This window comes from Miscanthus floridulus, chromosome 8 (genome assembly GCF_019320115.1).
Source record: "Miscanthus floridulus cultivar M001 chromosome 8, ASM1932011v1, whole genome shotgun sequence".
NCBI classification, from domain to species: domain Eukaryota; kingdom Viridiplantae; phylum Streptophyta; class Magnoliopsida; order Poales; family Poaceae; genus Miscanthus; species Miscanthus floridulus.
Genome location: NC_089587.1, coordinates 194,286,568 through 194,309,103, shown reverse-complemented (window position 1 = coordinate 194,309,103; position 22,536 = coordinate 194,286,568). Strand labels below are relative to the sequence as shown.

The 22,536-nt window shown below is 45.0% G+C and overlaps 3 protein-coding genes across 4 annotated transcripts; 1 reads left to right on the top strand and 2 right to left on the bottom strand.

Annotated features, from left to right (window-relative positions):
- Positions 1–6,857, top strand: LOC136477821 (putative nuclear RNA export factor SDE5). The gene is made up of 11 exons (XM_066476081.1): positions 1–97; positions 1,823–2,458; positions 2,548–2,573; positions 2,799–2,873; positions 3,370–3,643; positions 4,829–4,914; positions 5,034–5,090; positions 5,342–5,409; positions 5,512–5,618; positions 5,701–5,771; positions 6,416–6,857. Exons 2-11 carry the CDS (start codon positions 1,849–1,851, stop codon positions 6,518–6,520), a joined length of 1,479 nt encoding a protein of 492 aa, XP_066332178.1. The 5' UTR covers positions 1–97; positions 1,823–1,848; the 3' UTR covers positions 6,521–6,857.
- A 302-nt stretch (positions 6,858–7,159) lies between these two features.
- On the bottom strand, positions 7,160–10,910 carry LOC136474418 (E3 ubiquitin-protein ligase RMA2-like). 2 transcript variants are annotated; one of them, XM_066471994.1, is made up of 2 exons: positions 10,754–10,910; positions 7,160–8,192 (listed from the first exon to the last, which is right to left on the bottom strand). In XM_066471994.1, exon 2 carries the CDS (start codon positions 8,090–8,092, stop codon positions 7,334–7,336), a length of 759 nt encoding a protein of 252 aa, XP_066328091.1. In that variant the 5' UTR covers positions 8,093–8,192; positions 10,754–10,910; the 3' UTR covers positions 7,160–7,333. The 2 variants fall into 2 exon arrangements, with proteins under 2 accessions (XP_066328091.1, XP_066328092.1); XM_066471995.1 differs by lacking the exon at positions 10,754–10,910 and adding an exon at positions 8,284–10,739.
- An 8,535-nt stretch (positions 10,911–19,445) lies between these two features.
- Positions 19,446–22,309, bottom strand: LOC136474417 (thioredoxin M1, chloroplastic-like). The gene is made up of 2 exons (XM_066471993.1): positions 21,975–22,309; positions 19,446–19,918 (listed from the first exon to the last, which is right to left on the bottom strand). The coding sequence occupies exons 1-2, from the start codon at positions 22,180–22,182 to the stop codon at positions 19,596–19,598; spliced, it is 531 nt and encodes a 176-aa protein (XP_066328090.1). The 5' UTR covers positions 22,183–22,309; the 3' UTR covers positions 19,446–19,595.
- Between the last annotated feature and the right edge of the window lie 227 nt (positions 22,310–22,536).

Here is a 22,536-nt window from a genome sequence, read left to right as displayed (position 1 = left end):
ACCAACCGGAAAGGGCCGCGGCGAGCAGCAGCGAAGGCGGAGTGGGCAGTGCCGCAGTGGAGCGGCCCGCGTGCGGCGAGGGTCGCCCCTAGAAGCCGTAAGCCCCCTCCCTCCCTCCCTCCCTCCAGAACCTTCTAGAATGCACTCGAACGGTCGAACCCCACTGCGGCCTTGCTTTGTTTGGGGGTGGAGGTTGATCTCGTGCGCTTGCTCCGCCATGGTGTCCCGTGTTTGGTTGGTTCAATGTCGGGGTTGCCGGCTCGTTTCCGATCGAGCCCGTCTTCGTCGGTGTCGATGGGTCATGCTGTTTCGTAATTTCTCCGATTTTAGTTTCCAGCGGGGGCTCGATTTCAGTTTTGGTGCTCGTGTTGTGTCAGTGTGTCCACCCGTGGTCGTTTGGTTCGACATTGGAGGGTTTGGGTGTGGGTTCTCTTATTAGATGGCACCCGCGGCGGTTTGATTCGAAACTGAAGGGTTTGGGCATGGGTTCTCTGATTAGATGGTTATATGGCGCATCGGAGTAGGTGGCTAGTGTTTTTTTCCCCGTCTCTGGGTGACTTGTAAATAATTTTACTGCCCAAGCAGGCTGAGTCCTGGCAATGTCGTTTCTATCTGCTTTGATTCGGCCCTTGTTAATTAAACTCTTGATCGATCATTCGATTTGTCACAGTTTTTCCCCCATTTATGTTAAACTATTGGACCCAAATTCTGTAAGAAGACGTGTGAAGCTGTGGTTACATTTCATTTGTTGGTTATTTGCGTACCCTATTCGGACATGCTAGTATTTCTGATGCTTGGATTCCTCTCTTATTCGACTGTTCCGGTGGGTGTATTTGTAGTTTGGGTAAGGTTAGGCCTTACGGAGTGGGTAGTGCTGCGCTGCAACATTGCTTGCACACTTGCATTGGAGTGTGATGATCATCTGTCCACTAGGAATTTATTGCTCACCTGTGCTTGAACCATACAGAGACAAACTGACAAAGTGATATCCAATTTTTCCATGTTGCTTGGATTTATCCCTTCTCTTTTCAATTTTAGATTTGGGTTTGTTTTAACATTTTGATTACCGGTCCTGTTACTTACTTCAGGAGGCAACTCTATCTGCCGTTTTCTGATCCTGATTATTCTATACCAATTTCGGCAGTATTTATCTCCATCGATAGTGTTTTCGTTAATGTGCGATTAGTTGATGAATGTGTTGAGAGGAATGCTTATCATGCTTTTACTGTGACCCTTCATTTTTATCTGTGATGATTTCTAAGATCATGTCAATTCTTCAAGGATTAGAAGTTGCTTCCCAGAAATTATGATCACAGGCAAATAGTCTGTACTTTGCACAGAGTGGTTTGATACCTTCAATTTTGCTATTATACCTATGCACAAGTGGTTCCTGTACCATTTTCTCAAACCAAAAAATACCTTAAAAGAACTAAGAAACACAACAGCTTATCAGACCCTGTTGAACATTTTCTGCTAAGCTTAGTTTGTTAGCCTGTTTAGTGTCTTACTCTCTCCATTCCAAATTATAAGACATGTTGGCTTTTCTAGATACATAGCTTTTGCTATGTACTTAGATATACACTATGTCTAGATACATAGTAAAAGCAATGTATCTAGAAAGGCCAAAACGTCTTATAATTTGGAACGGAGGGAGTAATATATAAATCAGTTTACCATGAAATTGGCACTTTATCATGTATTTAAGCAACTCAACCATCGTTGTTCACAATTCTCAATAGTTTCTTGTGCTGATAAGTGATAACGCCAATGCTACACTTTGTGTCATACTTATCATGTGATGAACACTTCTTTTGTTGGGCAGGTCTGACAGTGGATCTGTCCCATGCGATGACTTCATCCAGTGACGATGAAACCAGGGCACTTAGTACATTGCTTGATGTGTTCAGCTGTGCCTTTTCACTTGATGATATAGCTGACGCATATATCAAAGCAAATGGCGATGCCAACAAAGCTGGAGATTTCTTAACCGACCTTCAACTTTCGTTGCCTCATATCAATGATGTTGAGTCAAGTGTCGAGACTAACCTTTCCCATACTGACAAGGCAGTTGAAGAAAACTGTATGGACAATTCAAGCCAACCAAGAACTCTTCCCTGGACTGAGCAGGCAGTTGAAGAAAAGCATATCGAGAATTCAGATCAAACAAAAATGCCAGAAAAGTTGCATAAGTCTAGTGCTGCATTTGGTACTGTCTCCAGCATGTTAGGAAAAGAACCTACCAGGGCTACAACAACAGCGAGTACAGCATCAAAAAGAGACAAACCTCTTAGGGTTGAACTGCCAGAGTACATGCGGGATGATTTTAAGATGAAATCTGATGAATCTGACTCTGCACCAAGGAGAGAGACTGTGAATGACAGGGATGTTGAGGAGTTTTTGTTTTGCATGCTTGGTGAAGGATTTAAGCTCAGTATGGAATTGATCCGTGAAGTTCTAGGTTAGCATGTCTTCTATCTGACCTGTATTTTCGCCCATTCATTTCATATACCAAGAAATGTCTTGATTGTTTAAAATTTCCTTTTGCAGGCAGCTGTGGATATGATATTAAGAAGGTACTGATGTAATTGTTGTTTATTATATATTTTCTGCCACTCCCAACTGTCGCAAATGAGTGAAAGGGTTTAACATTTAGGCTTTATCATTTAGAGTTTATAGGACATAGTTTCATCTGTTATTACATTTTCCTTTTGGCTTACTAATATAGCTGTGCATACATATTTCAATTTGTTATTTCATTTCTTATTGGCCTACTAATGGAGCTGTGCTGTTGTATGTAGAGCATGGAGGAATTGATGTCATTTTCGGAAAAAGATCCAGACAAAAAGGCAGAAAGCAAACATGACGCGATACAAGTAAGACTACTTCTGCCTCTTCACCTGTATACTTCTGAACTGTACTCCTGTATATGTGCAACTTGTTAATCACTCTGTAATGTTCATCTGAATTCTTTTGAGGACTGTTTGTTCTTTACATGTTTTGATTCTTTATTACATGTTTGGTGTTTCGTTGACCTGAACTCTGAATATAGCATTTTACTTTCTTTCTTTCTTTCTTTCTTTTTTTGCCAGATTGGATTGATCAGTGTTCACCATTTCTTGTGCTGATATATTGATCTTTAGCATATATCGCTTAGGTCCGCCCTTTTTAGCCTGACATGGTATCTGATTTGTCACGTGAGTTATTTTTGTTTTAATTTCTTGTGTCCTTTTAATTTTTAAATGGTAGCTCACCCAGTCAACTTCTACTGTGCTAGTTTATATATGAATTTTCATTTGAATGCATTTGGCATTTGTTTCGTTTGGTATAGGTGTTTGAATGATTGTGGCCCGTAATATATTGATGGTGCAGGATGTGGCAGTAGAATGTTCTGTTCCAAAGGGAAGATGCTTAGGCTCGCAGTCAACAGAGGGAACGCAGAGGTCAAAGCCAAAGATTTCTCCAGGAGAGTTGATAGAAGCAATCTTCACTGTACCTGAACGATTGGAGGAGCCAAAATTAAAACGATATGAATTAGGCGCAAATCGAAACAGAGTCCCATATCAGAAACCAGTCCTGAAACCTCTTGAGGACATTTCAACATATTCTACTGAGTTTCCCATCAAAGTTATCTTAGGTAGCAAAGGTATACTCAGCTTACTAGTGCTCTCTTTGTTTTCAGAATTTAGGTTTTTATACGAACATACTGAGTGCAAAATCTTTGTCCAGTTGTCTGCTGCTTTTTCTACATTTTCAATCTTTTGTGCCAACATATTCAGTTAAGCCTGTAACACATTTTCTGTATAGACTTGAAAACGAACAATGTAAGATCTTTAAAGTGAGCAGATAAAACCAACCATAATACAACCTTATCGATGGCTTGAAACATTATGCCGATGTATTCTAAACGCACAATGAAAGCCAACATATGTATCCTCTCAGTCATTTAGTTCTTTGTATCTGCATTTTGTACTGAATTTATGTGTGATCCATTTACATGCCCACTCTAAACGCACAATGAAAGCCAACATATGTATCCTCTCAGTCATTTAGTTCTTTGTATCTGCATTTTGTACTGAATTTATGTGTGATCCATTTACATGCCCATCCACTTGCAATGTGTGGTACGAAAAAGTAAAGTTAGTGTTTGTTTCTTACCTGTTGTGTATTTAACCAGTTGAGTATTGATATCGTAACAAAATGTTATCTGAACGCTTAGTTATCTGCAGGGGCTTTGGCTAAACAAATTTCATACTTTCCAATGACAAGTTACAACTGTGGGATATGTAGGATGGCTTTTTTTTTTCTACTGAAGTCTGGAGGAACTTAGCAAATACTACCTCCTGTATCGCAGTGACATTTTGGTTTTGCCCTAAGTCAAAATATTTTAAGTTTGACCAAGTTTATAGAGAAAATTATCAACATTTATAACACCAAATAGATTTTCTATGAAATTTATTGTATGATGAATTTAGTGATATTTATTTGGTATCATAAATATTGATATGTTTTCGTATAAACTTGGTCAAACTTACGATTGTTTGACATATGACAAAACCAGAATGACACTCTTTGTGGGACGGACGTTGGAGCAAGTTCTAATCTGTGTTCTATGCTTTCTCAAAGTGTATTAAGGTTGCTTGTGTTTACAGCACAAAACATGTGTCTCGAATCAGAACAAGAGCTTAAATGTTTTTTTAGCAACATGTTGATAACTTTTGAGATAAAACAGCTAGCATGAAATCCCCTAAAGAAATGTAAAGCCTATGTTTGTACTATGTATCATAGCGAAATGTTTAACTTATTCTGAGTTGTTTGGATTTATATGTAGCACCATCTGTGAATGAGGAGGAATACCAGAACTACCGCAGGGCTGCAAAGCAGCATTGGGATATGATGAAACAGTACTATGAGAAGGTGGTTCCAAGATGATGTTGATTTTTTTGAGCACACATATGATGCCCTTTGTTTAATTTGTTTCCACTAAATATATTGTGTTTATTTATTGCTTGTGTTATGTTCTGCTGAAATTGCAGGCTACTGATGCTTTTAGGGAGGGTAACCAGAAAGAAGTCGATTATCTTATACAGGAAGTAAGTGTCACACTTCTTTATTTTTTTGGGGGAAAGATAATGTGTGGAGATTACATGTCGAAGAGTTTTTTGGCCTGCTTAATACCTTAGAGCTACACGATTCTAATAAAAAGTGAATGATGTGACTGTGGTCATAATTATTAAATATAAAACATTGGAAGGTTTTGTCTGCTTGTTTTATTATGATGGCTACATAGAGACCAGAATTCAAGAAAACATATTACTAACTAAAATACTCTCTGGATATCAAGGGCAAGCGCTGTTATCAGATGGCTCGATGGGCTGATGAGAAATCTGCTGGGGAGATTATCAAGCCCAAGTAAGTGTAATGTTTATGTCGAATGGAATTATTGGACTGTTTTTTTATTTTTTGTAGCCTCAGAATGTGTACTTATAAGATCAAGTTATCGGCTTCCTGCAGGGAAACAGAGTCAAAAAATGAATTTTGTCTTGATCTACGCAAACAAGATGCAGCAAATGTATCTAATCTCTTGAGACTCCATCTTAAACAGTTGGCAAACATTCCATGTAATATTGGTTCATGACTCTTTGAGTTTATCAGTTCCTCTGTTGGGAATTATCTTATTTCTCTGATGTTTCGTGTTTACAGCTTTTGATTATCTGAAAGTTATCATTGGTGTTGATGACGGCAGTTTCAAGATGGGACAAAGAAGAAGAAAGGTGTGAATCTGCTAGCTAACTATTACTTCTGATTTTTGCACTATACCTGCTGCTTAGCTGGATACATGATTTTGAAGTCAATCCTTGGGTTGCACCTTGAGTTTTCATCCGAAATACTAATATTGACATAAAACTCCTACTTTATTATGATATTAGTAAAATGCTTCATACCAACATTTTATACTTCATTCTGTTTTGCACTTTGTACAGTATCCTATTAAATTCTTCATTTCGATCCCTCTTGCCCATAGCTATATAGAGAATAGGTCTCTAGACAAAGTGTGTCAAGAAAACATTACATATTTTGTAGCACGGAAATGAATAAATAAAACATGCTACATCTTTAGCATATATCTGTGCATAGTCAATATACAGGTATTGTATATGGTATAAGTCTACTGTCTACTCACCATGATTGATGTTTCATGCAATTTTGCCTTCACCCTTCTTTGTCTTCCATTGAATGGACATGGATGCGTTGTATCGAGGTTTTCCAGAATCAGATGTTCTGTCAAGTATGTGGCATTCATACAGAATGCCTTAAAATTCTATGTTTAACAGACTCTTGTGTAGCTCACATTGATGCTGTTTTAGGTCTTCACCTGAGGATGATGATTTTGACTGTTTGACTTTGAATATGATAGGTGATGAAGTATGTGGAAAAGAATTCACTCCATTGGACTGAAGAAGAGCCCCGCTCTGGGAACATCCTTATCCGGATTAATCAGGTGGAAAATCAGCAGGGATAGGTTCATGTATACAAAGGTGGCGTGACACAACGTGACAGAAGATGATCATAGACCGTAATACATCTTAAGTGCCGTTTTGAATCAAGGTGCTGTTGTTCTTTTGGCAAAGGGAGTCATGTAAGCTGCCATGAATGGCATTCTTTTTGTGCACACATTGCAGACGTTTCGAGTTAATTGCTGCATTGCTGGTGACCACAGAGATAGTGAACACAGGTGATCAAAGGGCTGAAAAGGTAGCGTGACAGTTAGATACTCAAACATTGATCTGACGCTCTATGTTACCAGTACCTTATGTGTTACTGTTTGCGCATGAACATGTGGACAATGGTTTCTGATATACCTCAAGGGTCCTTTGCAGTTTCGAAACCGATTTCTTCTTTCTAGGATCAGAACTCAGAAGCTGGTTTTCAATTTAACATCTTGAACGCCGTCACGCAACCACAAAGCTCTATTACGGCCTTGTTTAGTTTTAAAAAGTTTTCCCAAAAAGTGCTGCAGTAGCCATCACATCGAATCCTACGATACGTATATGATAATTAAATATAGACGAAAAAAAACTAATTGCACAGTTTGGTTGAAAATCGTGAGACGAATGCTTTGAGCCTAATTAGTTCATGATTGAATACTAGTTGTCAAATAAAAATGAAAGTGTTACGGTAGCCAAATTCTCAAATTTCACCCCACTAAACACAGCCACATTTACATGACCCTACGCACATACGTCACTGCCGCATCATATTCATATCGCACCGTCAACCCTTTACTATGTACAGAGCACGTCACATGGCGCGCATTCATGCCCTGCTTCAGAAATCAGAACAAGAGCAAGCACAGCGCCACGAACACGAAGAGGAAGAACCATAACTGATGCAGGGACCTCTCTACCTCCATATGCCACCGTCTCTGCCTGGGGTTCATCAGATGGTAAGTGCCCGAGTAGTACATGCCCGGCGGCTGCGCCTGCCCACGGAGCACCAGCGGGAGGACGGCCACCGCCATCCCTCCGAGCATCCCTCCGGCCGTCGAGTGCATCATGCCGCGGTCCCCGAACGGCGTGGGGAGGAGGGCGTCGAACTGCGCGGCGTGGGCGTCGGCGGGGTGCCGCGGCGTCCGGGCTGGCGCGTCGGTCTCGGCGTGCCGATGGTGGTGGCCGCCGTCGCCGCCGCTGTCTTGCGCGCTCTGTCGCAGGGCCGGGCGGCGCGGGATGCTGGCCAGGCCGCGCGGCGGCTTCTTGGCGTCGGAGCTCCCGCCGCGGCCGTAGAGCGGCACGAGCGCGTCCGGGGACACCGCGGCCTTGCACACGGGGCACTGCCGCCTCGCCGAGCTCATGGCGTCGGCTTCGGCGTCGGGGCGCAGCCACTCGTAGATGCAGGGCCAGCAGTAGATGTGGCCGCAGAGCGTGACCACCGGCTCCGTGGCGCACTCGAGGCAGATGTTGCAGTCGAAGCAGCCAAAGCCAGACTCCGCCGCCGCCGCCGCGGGCACGTCTGTGCCGATGATCCTCTTCGCCGGTTCCTCGCCGGGAGCCCCCCTGGGCTGCTCACCGGCACCGCCCGTGCGCGTCTGCTCCATGTACTAGTAGCTGACTAGTTCATGCACTTCCAGGGAGCACAGGGCTGGTCTCTGGCACTCCGTCTCTCCCTGTCCTCTCCTCAGCTGTTCGTTCGCGGCACTGCAAAACAAAGCAGGAAGGCCATATATTCGATCACCATGACGAATCGGAGCAAATAAATACAAGCATCGGTTTGAATGCCGAATCTCACCAATCAAGAAATACGATCGAAACTGTCCGAGGCGAATGGTCAAGACCTCAGCAGCAAAACAAAGGAGAAAGATAAAGCACGCCACGTAACTGACTGCACGTCTGTGGGCTGTGGCCTCGCCGCCGTACTGGGTGATGTGCAAGATGCACTATGTGCTGTAGTAGCCTGTAGCACGGAGTGAGTGCGCGCGTGTGGGGGTGTCACCTAAAAGGAGGAGCGAATCTATCTATACAAGATGAGTAGCGATGGGATTGATGGGTCCAGAAACTTTCAGGTTCAGTCAGATGTTGTTCAGCAGCCTATCCACAATTCAGAGGGCCCTAATCAAGCATTCATTCAAGATACATTGCTCCAGATGAGTAGACAGCAACGCTGACAACTACACTGCTCCAGGCTAAATGGCCAATGGTAATTTGCCAAAGAAGACGTGTGTTAACGGTAATCATTCTTGCTGACGCAGAGGCGTCCTTGATTGAAACGATTAGGATCCACAGGCCAGGTCAACACTCGACACCTAGCAATCAAAATTTACTACCTCGAGATGAAAGCAGAAGAAAGGTACCGGCACTCTACTACTCCTTGATCCGATCGGTTAAACATGTCCTCGTGATTTGATTTCGGACAACGATGTTGGGCAATTGGACAGTGACAGGATTAAATCCTAGTTTTCTTACGGGAGCAAGAAAAGACCAATGGAGCAGCGTTGACCACACAAACAACCGGTGGGAGGGAAAAGATAGACCATGCATCTGCACTCTAATCTTCAACTTGATCCTAGTCATTAGTCAAGCAATTATTTCTATAGGAATAATTGACAAACAACGACAAGGTACGACGCTTAACTACCCCTAGGTTGTAAACAATTATTAGTATGAGCTAACTCGAGTTTGGAACACTAGATATTCAACGGAGATAAGCGCAACAAAAAGGCTCGTTTTTAAGCATATCTACTGATCAGAGAAGACAATAACAAAAGGCGAAGATAACGATTTCCAGCTTGAGATAAGATCCCGAAACAGGAATATTTTGCTCAACAACTATGATGAATTTTTATTCCTTGGACCGTAAAAGCTCCATACTCACATAGTCACAGTGCATACACGCTGACAAAAACAAAAGTGTGATAGGATCGGGAAACCATCAATGATTTGGCCAGCAACTTGGAGGAACTTTTCTTAAATAATAAAAGATAGGCTCCACACCCGTATAGAGGCATTCAGCCTGTTCGTTTTGGTTTATTCGCTCGTATCTGGGTTATAATCCACGGATTGAACAATGTTTTTCTCTCACACCAAATCAGCCAGCAGTACTTTCAGCCATGGCTTATAAGTTAATTCAGCCGAAACGAACATGCTGATTGATTTAACTGTCAACATAGTAGATTTTCGTTGTCTTATCCTAATTGTGCATTCTCCATTGCTATTCTAATCCAAGGAGTAACTCGGAACAAGCAGCATGTACATATATTGTAATCGACTAGCGTTTTGACTTTATGATGAATCAGACGACGACAGATCAACAGGCGAAGCACACGGATTCAGTCAAGTTTGATGGCTTACACAGCTAGTTAATTACCAAAGGGCAGATAGTTTAGTGCACTCGAGATACCAAAACCGATGCATAGAAAGTTATAACCCACACGCATCACGTTTCATGGATTTGTATCTAGTTAAGCTTAGCAGTTAGCACACGGTGCCCGCAAAACAAGGTACCGTTAGCCTTTCAGCTTTTTGTTTGGCGCACTCAACATATGGCCGATCCGATCATTTTTAAGAATGAAGCAACATCCTGAAGCTTTCCTCTACTCTAGTATATACTGTGGAGTCGATTGCATTTCATAAAAAAAAATAATGCATAAACAAAAGCACGCACAATTCAATACGGCCTTTTCAAATAGGATGCGAATCCATACATGAAAAACGTGATCATATTAAAGAAACTCGTAAGTATGAACTGCAATGTACCGAATGGTAGTTGCCAACAGACATTTGGTTTCCTCGCGAAAGAGAGAGACAGAGGAGAGAAGACCAACATTTGGCGTTGACAGAGAGAGATTTGCTGCATCCCTCGAACAACAGGACCAAGAAAAGAAAGCTAAAAAGAAGAGCCACTACTAGAGCAACAAGTGAGATGACAAACCGAGTTACCAGATCCATGGCGATTCGCTTGGAAGCCAGAAGGTGGGTATCGAAATGGCGCAGGACCTTTGTTGGGAGAGGCAATCATGTCCAAAAGGGGACAAGAACAGAGATGGAAACAACCCCACGAACACCCCTTGAATGGAAGCAATAATAGCACTGGAGCAGCCAAAGCAGCTGATCTACACCATGAACACAGGCAGAGCACCCTGGATACTACATATCAAGCAGCGCATACTCGGATCGTCGCATCACCCGGAGCCAATAAGAACACGAGAACTGACCGCAACCAAGAAGAACATGAGAATTGACGGTGGCGAGTGGCAACTGACCTGCGGCGGCAGGATGCAGAGTGCAGCCGACGTCCCCCTCTCTTTCTGTTCCCGGCGGGGGTCCAGGCTGAGGACTGACTGAGGAGTTGGCGCAGGCAAGATCACAACAGTGGCGCACAAAATAGGCTAACAGCTTTTATGATTGCCCTTGGGGCTCGCAAGGAAGAGATGAGATGAGGAGGGCGGCGGCGGATGCGTCGACGTCAGTAGGGGGCATGGGGGGTGTTGGATCCGAGACTAAAGTTTATTTCTCGTCACATCGAACGTTCATATACTAATTAGAAGGACTCAATATGAGTTAATTATAAAACTAATTACATAGACGGAGACTAATTTATGGGATGAATCTATTAAGCCTAATTAATCCATCATTAGCACATATATTACTGTAGCAACACGTTGTTAAATCATGGAGTAATTAGGCTTAGTAGATTCGTCTCGATCTATACAGTTAGTTTTATAATTAGTCTATATTTAATACTTTAAATTAGTATCTAAACATCCGATGTGACAGGGACTAAAATTTAGTTCGTGGAACCAAACACCCCGAGAAGAGATGGAGGAGCGGCGGCGGTGCAGGCAGAGGAGGCAGAAGCGGACGCTTCGCTTGTTGGAACTCGGGAGCAATTGGTTGGTTGGATGGGTGCAGATCCTCTCCTTTTTTCACCTAGATATACTAGACCTAGTAATAGTATTATTCTTTCTTTTCGTAAGCAGCAGTTTCGGGGGTGATTTTATCGCCCAATTTTTTTTTTTGCTATTTGGTCTTTTTTTTGAAGAAAATTTACGTTTAGCTCTCTGGGAGATGTAAACACGTCTTCGGACCCTTGAGGTCGGCACCAGAACTCATGGCTTCGAGGTAACACGTATCGGCGTCAGTACCTATGGCGCCTAGGTTCCTGGCCGCGCACACCTGCGCATGTGAGGCGGCGCTGACGTGGCTGGTACCTCGGAGCCACAAATCTTGGCTCCGAGCTCGGCACCAAGATCTATGGCTCCGAGCTCGGCACCAAGATCTATGGCTCCGAGCTCAGCGCCGTGGATCTCGGCTCCGAGCTCAGAGCCGTGGATCTCGGCTCCGAGCATGGATTCAAAACCCACGGCTGCTTTCATTTCTTCCTCCTCCCTCTCGGGCTCTTCCTCTCCCTAACCCGCCTAATCTCTTGAATCGACGAATTTGACCTTGGATACTTGAATTTGATCCATACATCTTCGTAAGCAAGGTATCCTCTCTCCCCTTATCATTTTATGCATTGATTTGGTATATATTACGTCTATTTTACAACCCTAGATACGTTATTACCTAATGTTTGAAGTGATTTTTTATTTTTTATATTATGTAACGGTAGGATGCCAAGGCGTGGTAAAACTAGTAAGCCAAGGTAATCTCTTATCATCGTGTTATATTATGTTTTCATTTATGTGCAACAAATGAAAAAACCCTAGGTTTTGGGTTTAATATTCATTGCTTTCGGTTCTTAGAACAAATTTGGTTCAATTGTAGTTATGGTCAGATGACCAGAAATGTCTTCGACCCATTGCCTCTGCCTAGTGGTGTTCCAGTGCCCATGTGCTGGTGTGGTAATCCTTGCATGGTAGCCAAGTTCGATGAAGAGGACACGTATAGACAGATGTATTGGATGTGTGCCAATTTTGCGTTTGAGCCTACACTTCGTCAGCACCGCATTAACAAGATGGTGAGAAATTGATGTTGTGAAATAATTATTTTGTGTCAAATGAAGTCTTACATGATTTATTTGTTTTGTAACAATTGCATTTGTTGCAGACCCCTCCACCGCTCTGTGATTTTGAGCAGTGGATCAACACTGATATCAAGCCGGAAGACAAGGAGTGGATGCAGAACTATTATGGTGGGAGGCAGAGGATAAGGAAATGATGGAGAAGAGACGCAGAAAGGAGGCTCTAGAAAAGGAGCACAAGGAAGAGGAGGAAAGGAGGCATGTTGCTGCGTACAGGGAGGAGAGGGAGAGGAAGCTTGAGCGTGCGCTCCGAGCGAAGGCAGCGATGGAGGAGAATCCCGATGCCCAAAGAAAGGGAAAGTAGCCTCGTTGCACTCAGTAGTCTTCATGACTTGCTAGTTCTATGGTTTATTCATAAACAATGTGGTCTAATATTGGACTTTGCATTGTGTTGTCATGTAATGCACTTTAAGTATGGACGTACCTAGGACATGTTCTATGTTATTTAGTTTATCGTCATGTACTTCAAATGTTGTTATGTTGATTAATGTGCTCTATTATTGGACCTTTTATAGTGTTGTTGGTTTCATTATTTGTTGTCATAATATTAAGTTTAATATTGCATAGGTAGTGAAACGAGCTCACGTAGTGCAAATAAAACATAACGAAGTAGTGGATTACCTAATACAACACACACAACATGTCGGGTTCATAAATCAGGGGTCCCTCATGGACCTGCTTCCCAGCAAAAGGTCAGCCCAGCAAACGACATTGCGAACGACACGCAACTCCTGGGCTGGCTCCAAATACCTAACGATAGGACAGAAGGGCGATCCAAACTCCGACCGGAAGGCCTGGCTAAGAGGAACGGTGCCCGCTTCCGACTCCGACCCGCCTCTCCGACCAAAAGGTCTGGCTGAGAAGGAACAACGCTTGCTTCCGACTCCGGCCTGCCTCTCCGACCGAAAGGCCTGGCCAAAGGAGGAATGTCGCTCGCTTCTGACTCCGGTCCGCCTCTCCGACCGAAAGGCCTGGCCGAGAAGGAACAACGCTCGCTTTCGACTCCGACCCACCTCTTCGATCGGAAGGCCAGGCCAAAGGAGGAACGTCGCTCGCTTCCGACCCCGACCCGCCTATCCGACCGGGGATGCACCGAACCTTTGCTTACAACTCTTCTCAAACTGGCACAGTCGGAGCCGACTGGGACCAACCGACCGGGGACGCCCGCTCGATGAGGACCTAGAAAACGGATGGAGCAAGAAAGGTAGGGTGCTCAAGTCAACCACAACACCAAGGACCGTACCCTGTACACCTGCAGTACCGACAGGACATGTTAGAAGGGTGCCCTGCAACCTTCTAGGCATGTTAGAACCCAAGCAGTATTGTGGGCACCGATGTTTTGCCCTACAGTGTTATGGGCGCCATCAATCCCCATACTAGGCAAACATGGTAAGCCTCCCCACATGTCTCTGGGCATCAACAGTGTTATGGACGCCGTCATTTGCCATACATGGTGAATGCGGTAAAAACCTCCCACATGCGTCTGACATAAACAATATTGTGGGCGCCTACCATCATCTCGTACCCGACGGCATGGGCAACAAGACTTAGTAGGCATACTCTCTCTCTCTCTCTCTCTTTTCACTTGTAAGGTCGTCCCCTTCATCTATAAAAGGAGATGCGCTCTCTCCCAACACGGAGGATAAATCACACAGATACACAGAGCACACGCTCGAATACTTAGCGCATGTAGGAGCTCCCGTTACTCTCGGTCCTTCAGTCCGGAGTTCGACCGGGCCTCTTGCACCCCCGATCTTTCTCCATCTCGTTTGTAACCCCACAACAAACTTTGAGCACCTGGGCTCAGGAATAAAGTCACCGATCGACTCAAACTGGACGTAGGGCACGTTGCCTGAACCAGTATAAACCCTGTGTCATCGAGTGCTAGGCCACATCCGATCACAACGTACGACAAAACTATAAATATTTACGTGTTGGTCATTTTCAGTACCGACACAACACATGAAATAGCATGTGATAACATGTACCAAACTATGGTACAGAGGTCCTGGACTAAACCTAACATGCCTTAGGTAATTGAAGCAAAGAACAAGCACATGAAATAACATGTGAGAACATGTGCCAAACAAGGGTATATAGTTCCTTCTCCTTAGGTGATTAAACAAAAAAACACATGAATGTGGCCCGTTAAAAAGATTGGTTTGTCCTAGTAGTGTGGCCACATAGCAAACTGTGTTGCATCTTCTCTACAATATCCTTCTATTGTTGGTGGTGGTGGCGACGGGGGTGGCAGCAGAGGCCCCTTGTTCATGTGATTAGGGCAGGTGCAATATGGATCATTGCAGAGTGTCTTCTGTGAACCGACACCATTGTTGTTGTTGTTGTCCTGTTCGTCGTCCTTGTAACCGCTGCTAACTTTCCTTTCTAGATCGAAGATACGGTCCTGCATGTAGTAGATGTACTCCGCATACAGATAAATAGGTCGAGGATCCAAACCTCTACTTGTGCACGTCATAATATTCAATAAAATATACAACAGTTCAAAGACGCTTACTTGTGCAAGTCTATTGACGTCGAGAACGGCTCCACGGGCCACTCCTGCCTCAACCCAAATTGGCGTGCAACCCGACGTGGCAGGTAGAACTCAACCGCGTAGAAACAGATCAATGGGCACCGCATTAGTACATGTCTTCGTCCATCTTACACATGACGCTGAACCCAATGTGCTCGTACTGTTCGTCGTCGTACGAGTCCCAACTAACCCGCGTTAGATTCTTTAGTCAAGTAGTGCTTACATCGGAAAAATAAATTAGTATGTGAAATACAGCTAACTCATCAGCCCTAACGTGAGTGCATTGAGCTCGTTCGCAAACTCGATGTAGGCGCGTTTACTCTGGGCGAAGAGACCCTTAACCTAGTCCCAAAGGTAGGCATACGTTGGCCGACGTCGAAGGCCATGCACCTCGAACCAGGGACGAGGATCAAGAACTTTGAGCCGACCGACAGGTAGACAAGACTACACGTACTAACTAGCTAACTAAATTAATAAGTAACTAACTCCCTAATTATGTCTCTAACAATCTAATCTAACTAAATAAGCTACATACATATATTCCAAAGTATATAATATAACTAAATAAATAAGCATCTAACTTTCTACCTATGTAATTAAATTTGCTAACTAAATTTGCTAAATATTCTAAAAAAATTACTAACTAAATTACCTAAAGTAGATTAACTAATTTAACTTAACTAAAAAATTACCTTGCTGGAGGTACCGGAGGAGCTGGGGGCATAGAGGAGTGGGGCGACGATGCGGGCGCCGGAGGGGCAGGGGGGCGTAGGGCCCGGAGGCCCGCCGGCCAGCGGTGGCGGGCCGCCCTCATCGTCGGACAGCGAGGAGGGAAGGGGCAACGAGGGTGGCCAGGAATGGCACGACGATGGGGGGCGCGGCGGCGGCCTGCTGCGGTGGAGCGGGCGACAACCTGGGGAGGAGGCGTGGGCGACGGCGGGGCTGGCTGGCGGCGGCGCTGGGAGAGACAGAGAGGGAGAGACAGAGCCGCGCGAGAGAGAGCTGCGGCGGCCGCGCCCTGTTTAGGATTTGTATCTCGGCGCCAGAGTACGTGACTCCGAGCTCGGAGCCACAGATCTTGGCTCCGAGCTCGGCGCCAAGATCTGTGGCCCCGACCTCGGAGCCACGTATTCTGGCGTCGAGGTACCGGCCACGTCAGCGCCGTCTTAGATGTGCAGGTGTGCGCGGCCAGGAACCTGGGCGCCATAGGTACTAGTGCCGATACGTGTTACCTCGTAGCCAAATTTTCTTTAAAAAAGGACCAAATTACAAAAAAAAAATTTTGGGGTTTTATCACTCGGCGATAAGTGACTGATAAGATCTTTTTTGGTTGGTGCTGGAAAACCTTTTCCTCGAGTGATGATGCCAGGAGATAGCTTTGCGTCCGCGTACAAAAGCACTTCCCTTGTTCCGTTCCAAAAAAAAACCACTTTGCCTTGCGTGAGAGCCTGGGCATCAGTTCATGCACGCCACTTTGTCCGGCTGCGACGCGCAATAATACGGTAGGGGATTCAGCCGATCAGCACAGCTCGAGCGCGCCGTGCGGCCGCTTGCCCGCGTCATCGTCTCTCCTCGCTGCAACGGCATCTTTCGGTTGGCAGCTCAGCTCCGCGCCGCGCGCGGCTGCATCAACGTCATCGCCCGCACTGGAGTACGTTAAAGTCGGTCGCCTTTTCCACTTTGCGCTGCAGGTCCCACGGATCACGACTTGACGAGCGACAGCGACCCCAACCCCGCCCGGCCGCCCGACCCGAGTGCACAAGCAAAAGCTGAACCAACCTCAACCGGTGGGCCGCCCATGCATTCTCCGAGCGGAACCGAACCGGGTCGCTGTCTGCGATTTCCACCAGCCGCTCTTCGCCGATCGAAACGGATCATGTTCATGAAATGATTGAACGACGAGCAGACTGCTAACCAGTAGCCATCGTGGTTGAAAACTCCATCGCACCGCACCGAGCACCGTCCACCGACTCCGACAGAGAGAGAGAAGAAGACAGCACTAGTAGTCTAGTACAAGTCCGGTGACGCATCGCCAAACTGCCTAGTGCCTGCTCTACGCGGCTGGCCTTGGGGCGAGGCCCGGAGGTGTGGCAGTGCGTGCCCATTTGCGCGAGGCCGAGGCGTAGCTAGGGTGGTCCAGTGGAAATGGAAAGAGTCAGTGACAGGGAGACGCGAGCAGCAGAGCGCATGGCGACGGCACTGCCCACATCCACGTGATCCACCCGTATCTGAGCCAGCGAGCCTGACCGGAGCGCATACACGCAAATCGAAATCGGCAAATGAGGATGACGGTGAGGCTTGAGCTATCGCCCCAGGTTATCGGACTTGTTCAACTTGTAAGCAGTCCAGTCAGATCTTTATGCTGTCCTATGGGTAGGTTCAAGGATAAATGATTCAGTAGACCGTGCAAAATCACACCGATGGTTAGCCGATTGCGTCAAGCAAAATCCCTTGCTCGTTGAGGAGTACGTGCTCACCCCGAACGCTAAGCGCTCAGTTACCAATCGTTTTATTAGCCAATTAACGAGCAAAACAACGATCAAACGGACCGGACAAGCTGACCAGTGACCACCGCGTAGCTAGGTTTTTAATGACGCGACTGAAAGGCAATTTAGGCAGTAGGCACTGGACAAACACTGCTGAGCACTGTGCTTGGTATTGGTGTGTTCGCGAATTTTCGGAATTTGGCTACTGTAGCACTTTCGTTTTTATTTGTCAATTATTGTTTAATTATGGACTAATTAGACTCAAAACGTTTGTCTCGCAATTTTCAACCAAACTGTGCAATTAGTTTTTTTCGTCTATATTTAATGCTCCATGCACGTATCGTAAGATTCGATGTGATGGCCACTGTAGCACTTTTTTGAATTTGGCCGAAAACCAAAAATTTTCAAGATTCCCTGTCACATCGAATCTTGCGGCACATGCATGGAGTATTAAATGTAGACGAAAAAAATACTAATTGCACAGTTCATCGAGAAATCGCGAGACGAATCTTTTAAGCCTAAATAGTCCATAATTGAATAATTTTTGCCAAATAACAACGAAAGTGCTACAGTAGCCAAAAGCCAAAAATTTTCGGAACTAAACGCGCCCTAAACAAGCACGTAGTCGTTGCTTGGGTCGCTCTCCAGCGCGGGCTCTACTTGTCGCTTATTGGTCTTTGTTAATTTGTGGTACTGTACTGAGTCTGCAGCTACCGTCCTGCTTGTTGTGGCGGTTGCTCTCTGGTTGCAGGCACTCTCTTGTTTGCTCACTGAAGACTTGAAGAGGCACGGAGGTGGCCCCGTTCAGTTGCCAAAAAATTTTGCATAGTAACTGTCACATCGAATCTTGCGGCACATGCATGGAGTACTAAATGTAGATAAAAAAAAACTAATTACACAATTGGTCGAGAAATCGCGAGACGAAACTTTTGAACCATTAGACACTAATTACCAAATACAAACGAAATGCTACAGTGAGCCAAAATCCAAAATTTTTTTGGGATCTAAACGCACCCTAAAGCTCGCATCGGTCTGTAGAGAGGAGCGAGGGAGATGCGGCAACGATGGAAGATGCAGAGAGAGACAACGGTAGTGGACAGAGAAAGATGCGAGCGACCGAAGGAAGGGGGTGAGATAAATGAGTGAGCAGGAAAAAAAAACAAGACATATTATAATATGTACTTTTTAGTTTTTTTTTAGCTGTAACAGTGTTTTTCTCTCCCAATAAATTAACCGGGAACGATGTTTCGACTTGTTTTTTCAGCGAAGCGAACGGCGCCATAAGGAAGGGTGAGAGGCAAATGAGTGTGGAGAAAAAAAGGAGAGAGAATAAATTTCTCATTCGGTGTGTTCGCTGGTTGATTTCTAGGCTGATTTAAGCTGGCTAATATTGGTTTATTATAAGAGAAAAACACTATTAACGGTTGAATAAGTCCGACCGAAACCAAACAACATGGCCACCGCGCGGTGCGGTATCGCGAACGCGATCTCCACCCACGGCATGGAAAATGCGAGAGCTCGTTCAATCTCACAATCACGTGTCTTAGGCGGTAGAAAGAATCGTCGATAACGCAAGATATTTAGCGGGATTTTTTTTATTCTCATTGGGACGACCACAGATTCTTTTAATTCTTACTGGAACGACCACATGTCCGATTTTAAATGGTCCCAACCACGTCCTTTAAGTAACCCCCAATACCACCGACAATACACAGCTACACATACTATCACCAATACAACATTACACATTACTTTTGGCCACAGCTCCTGATCCATGAACTCATCAATCGAGAATAATCAGATGGAGATTCAGATAAGGACCATTAGCTCCATACGACTTAGCAGATCATCTACACACAGGAACACAACTGAATGAATGAAACATGGGACCTAAAGCTAGGCCAGAAGCAAACTTTCATCCAGATGACTTGCCATCCTTAAGTCACATTTATTGGAGTGAGAATCATATTATTATCTACATACAACTACTCAACAGCAGTTCAATAAGAACGGTATACACATACCCATCCATCTACATATGGAAATCCAAGCAGATTGAGATTTCACCTCCCACCAACATACTTGTCGATGCAGGTGACCAGGGTGCTCTCTGGCACGGCTCCAATCACCGCGTCCTTCTTCTCACCGTTCTTGAATATCATCATGGTGGGGATGCTCCGGATGCCCAATTGGGTCGCGATATCGGGGTTCTCGTCAGTGTTTAGCTTGTAACATTTCAGCTTTCCTTCGTACTCCTTTGAGAGCTTGCCAACGATGGGGTCTATCATCTTACACGGTCCGCACCATGAGGCCCAGAACTGAATGAGGACAGGAAGCTCGCTCTCCACCACAAGTGATTGCCATGTGGATTTGCTCACATCAGGAACTGGAAAAGAATGAGGTTTAGAACATATATAAGTTGGCACATCAACTTCTTTTTTTTTTTTAAAAAAGAACTTGTACATCAATCACTATAAAACAGGACAAAACAAAAACTATTACATGAGGCTAATAAGGCCAATGGGTCTAAATTAAAGTTGATGTGTAACCATTCTACAAGCATGATTCAGGAGAAATGTATCACTTTAACAAGCATGATTCAGGCGCGTGCGCGCGTGCGGAGCAATGACTTGAATATCTGCAATTTAAGGTTTTGAAAGTTGAGATACAGTTCCTACTAATGCATCCACATTTCCAGACATGGATATCAAGCATGTCATTACAAAGAAAATGTTAAATAGCGAACACAAAAGGCATGAACAACAACTAATCTCCAGGGGCTAAAAGATATACAATCGTTAATATTCTAGCTTAACCACATAATTTCATACATGAAAATTGCATTGGAGACTGCTTAAGATGCAATTGGATAAAGAAACATTAGGCAGTGACTAAACGTAGCAGATAAGGAACTTACTATTCAACCCAATAAGCAATTCATAAGCCTTTTTTTTCAAAGCTCACACAAATAGGTCTTATTATGCAAATTTATTGTGTCTTCTGTCAGGCATATGGGATAATCTCTTTCCAGACAAAGCAAATAAGCATGGCTATGGTACGCATTCAATAGCACAAGCCTGAGTAAATTCATCCGAATATACATTAAACTTGAAATTAGGAACTGTGCGCAATTCCAAACAGAGTCTCATATTGGTATCCACAACAAGGTAGGAAAATATAAGGAGTAAATGACTGTTGTGACAAATGAAAGTGCTCATGACTCCATACGGCCCATTCTCACACAAGGCAATTTCAGGCTCCACTTGGGTTGAGAAGAACTATGGTACCATATACAATCTTTATGAGAAAGCAAATAGAGGTCCTAACTTATTACAGCAACCACAAACTCCATACAAATCTACTTACCCTTACACTTAATCTAGCACTTTTACCTTCTTAATGAATGTCTGGCAGCTCTATTGCAGTCACTTCTCATATATGAAAAGGCATAAATCCATCTAAAACTACCACAGAATAATGCAGAATCAACATTCTGCCAGTCAGAACCCTAACAATAACAGTAACTAGTATCCTAATTTTGAAATAGGAGAATGTTTTTGTTGCTACATCTCACTATTCCAGTATGGCAGTTAGTTACATACATTGAATGTAATGAGACTCAATAAAGATAGATTCAGAACAATATCATGTTTCAATAAGTATACCTACGACTAAAGCATAATTAGATAAGATATCGGATGCAGAATGCAGTACAGCATGTATTCTGCCGAACTTTAAACGGCATACATTCTCATATTATTGGCATCATTTGTCAGTATAAGCCAGCTGTCAGAAATTGCAATGTTCAATTTAAATCTTTCCTAGCAGATCACGACAAAACGATTCCATGTGACGTTAAATGTTAATAGATTCAAATTCGAAACTAGCTTTCGCGCCAACGCAGTCAGAAAATGCTACACAATGAGCTACGTATTATACCTTTGTGTACATCTCCTTTTAAGTTTGATGCGCATATAGTCGCATACATGCATTGGACTATTGGTGCACTGCACACAGTCACACAGGTCTGCACTGTGCAACAAGATGCATGTGATGCAACATGGATATCTATCTATCTATACAAATACATGAAGGAATACACACATACACAAATAAGCAGTCATGCCTTCGCTCATTAACTGCTGCTTGCTTCACTACGTCATCTTTAGAACTGCCGTGCCCTGCTATTCCTACTTCCTATTCGTCTCCAAAAACAAACAAGTCCCTGAGTTATGAGGGGGTAACAGTTGCGAAAATCCTAACTCCACCGATACACTCTGAACGACACGGAAGATCAGAAAACCCAATCATCTCAGCGGCCTATTCGCATCTCCAAAATCTAGTAACCCAGATCAGCAGCCGAGCGCCATTCCATGTCAGATCGAAACGCGAATCGGAGCCTAGCAGCAGGAGATGAACCTACGCGGGCATAGAAGATATACCTTGGATGGCGGTGTCCTGGCCGCCCTGGGCCTGGCACACGACGGCCGCGCCACGGGATCGCGGGGGGAGGGCGGTGCGGAGCGCGCGGCACGTCGGCGGCGGGAGGCCTCGGCGGAGCGCGAGGCGCGGCGGGGCGACGGTGGCGGCCGGGGAAGGCGACGACGCGGGCGCGACGACGGAGACGGAGACGGCGAGGCGGGAGGCCATCGCGGTGGATGGATGGGGACGGGAGTGAGCGGGTGGGAGGGAGGAGGCGTGGGGAAACCGGGGGCGGTGCGGAAAGGGAAGGTGGTGGTTGGGAGGGAGTTGGAGTGGAGCCGTGGAGGTCTGGAGGAGCGAGTCGCGTTGCGATTGCGAATGAGGCGGGGTGGGGCGGACAGATAAGTACAGATCGGCCCGGGGCCCCGCGGCGGGGGACGTGTGGCGCCGCCGTGTGCTGCCGATGTGGACGCGCGAGTCGTGACTCGCCCGTCGCCATCAGACCAGATGATCAGAAGGAAATTCGCACAAAATCTCAAGCCATAGTTTTGGTGGGCCGGTGTCGTCCCGAATCCGAGGTGA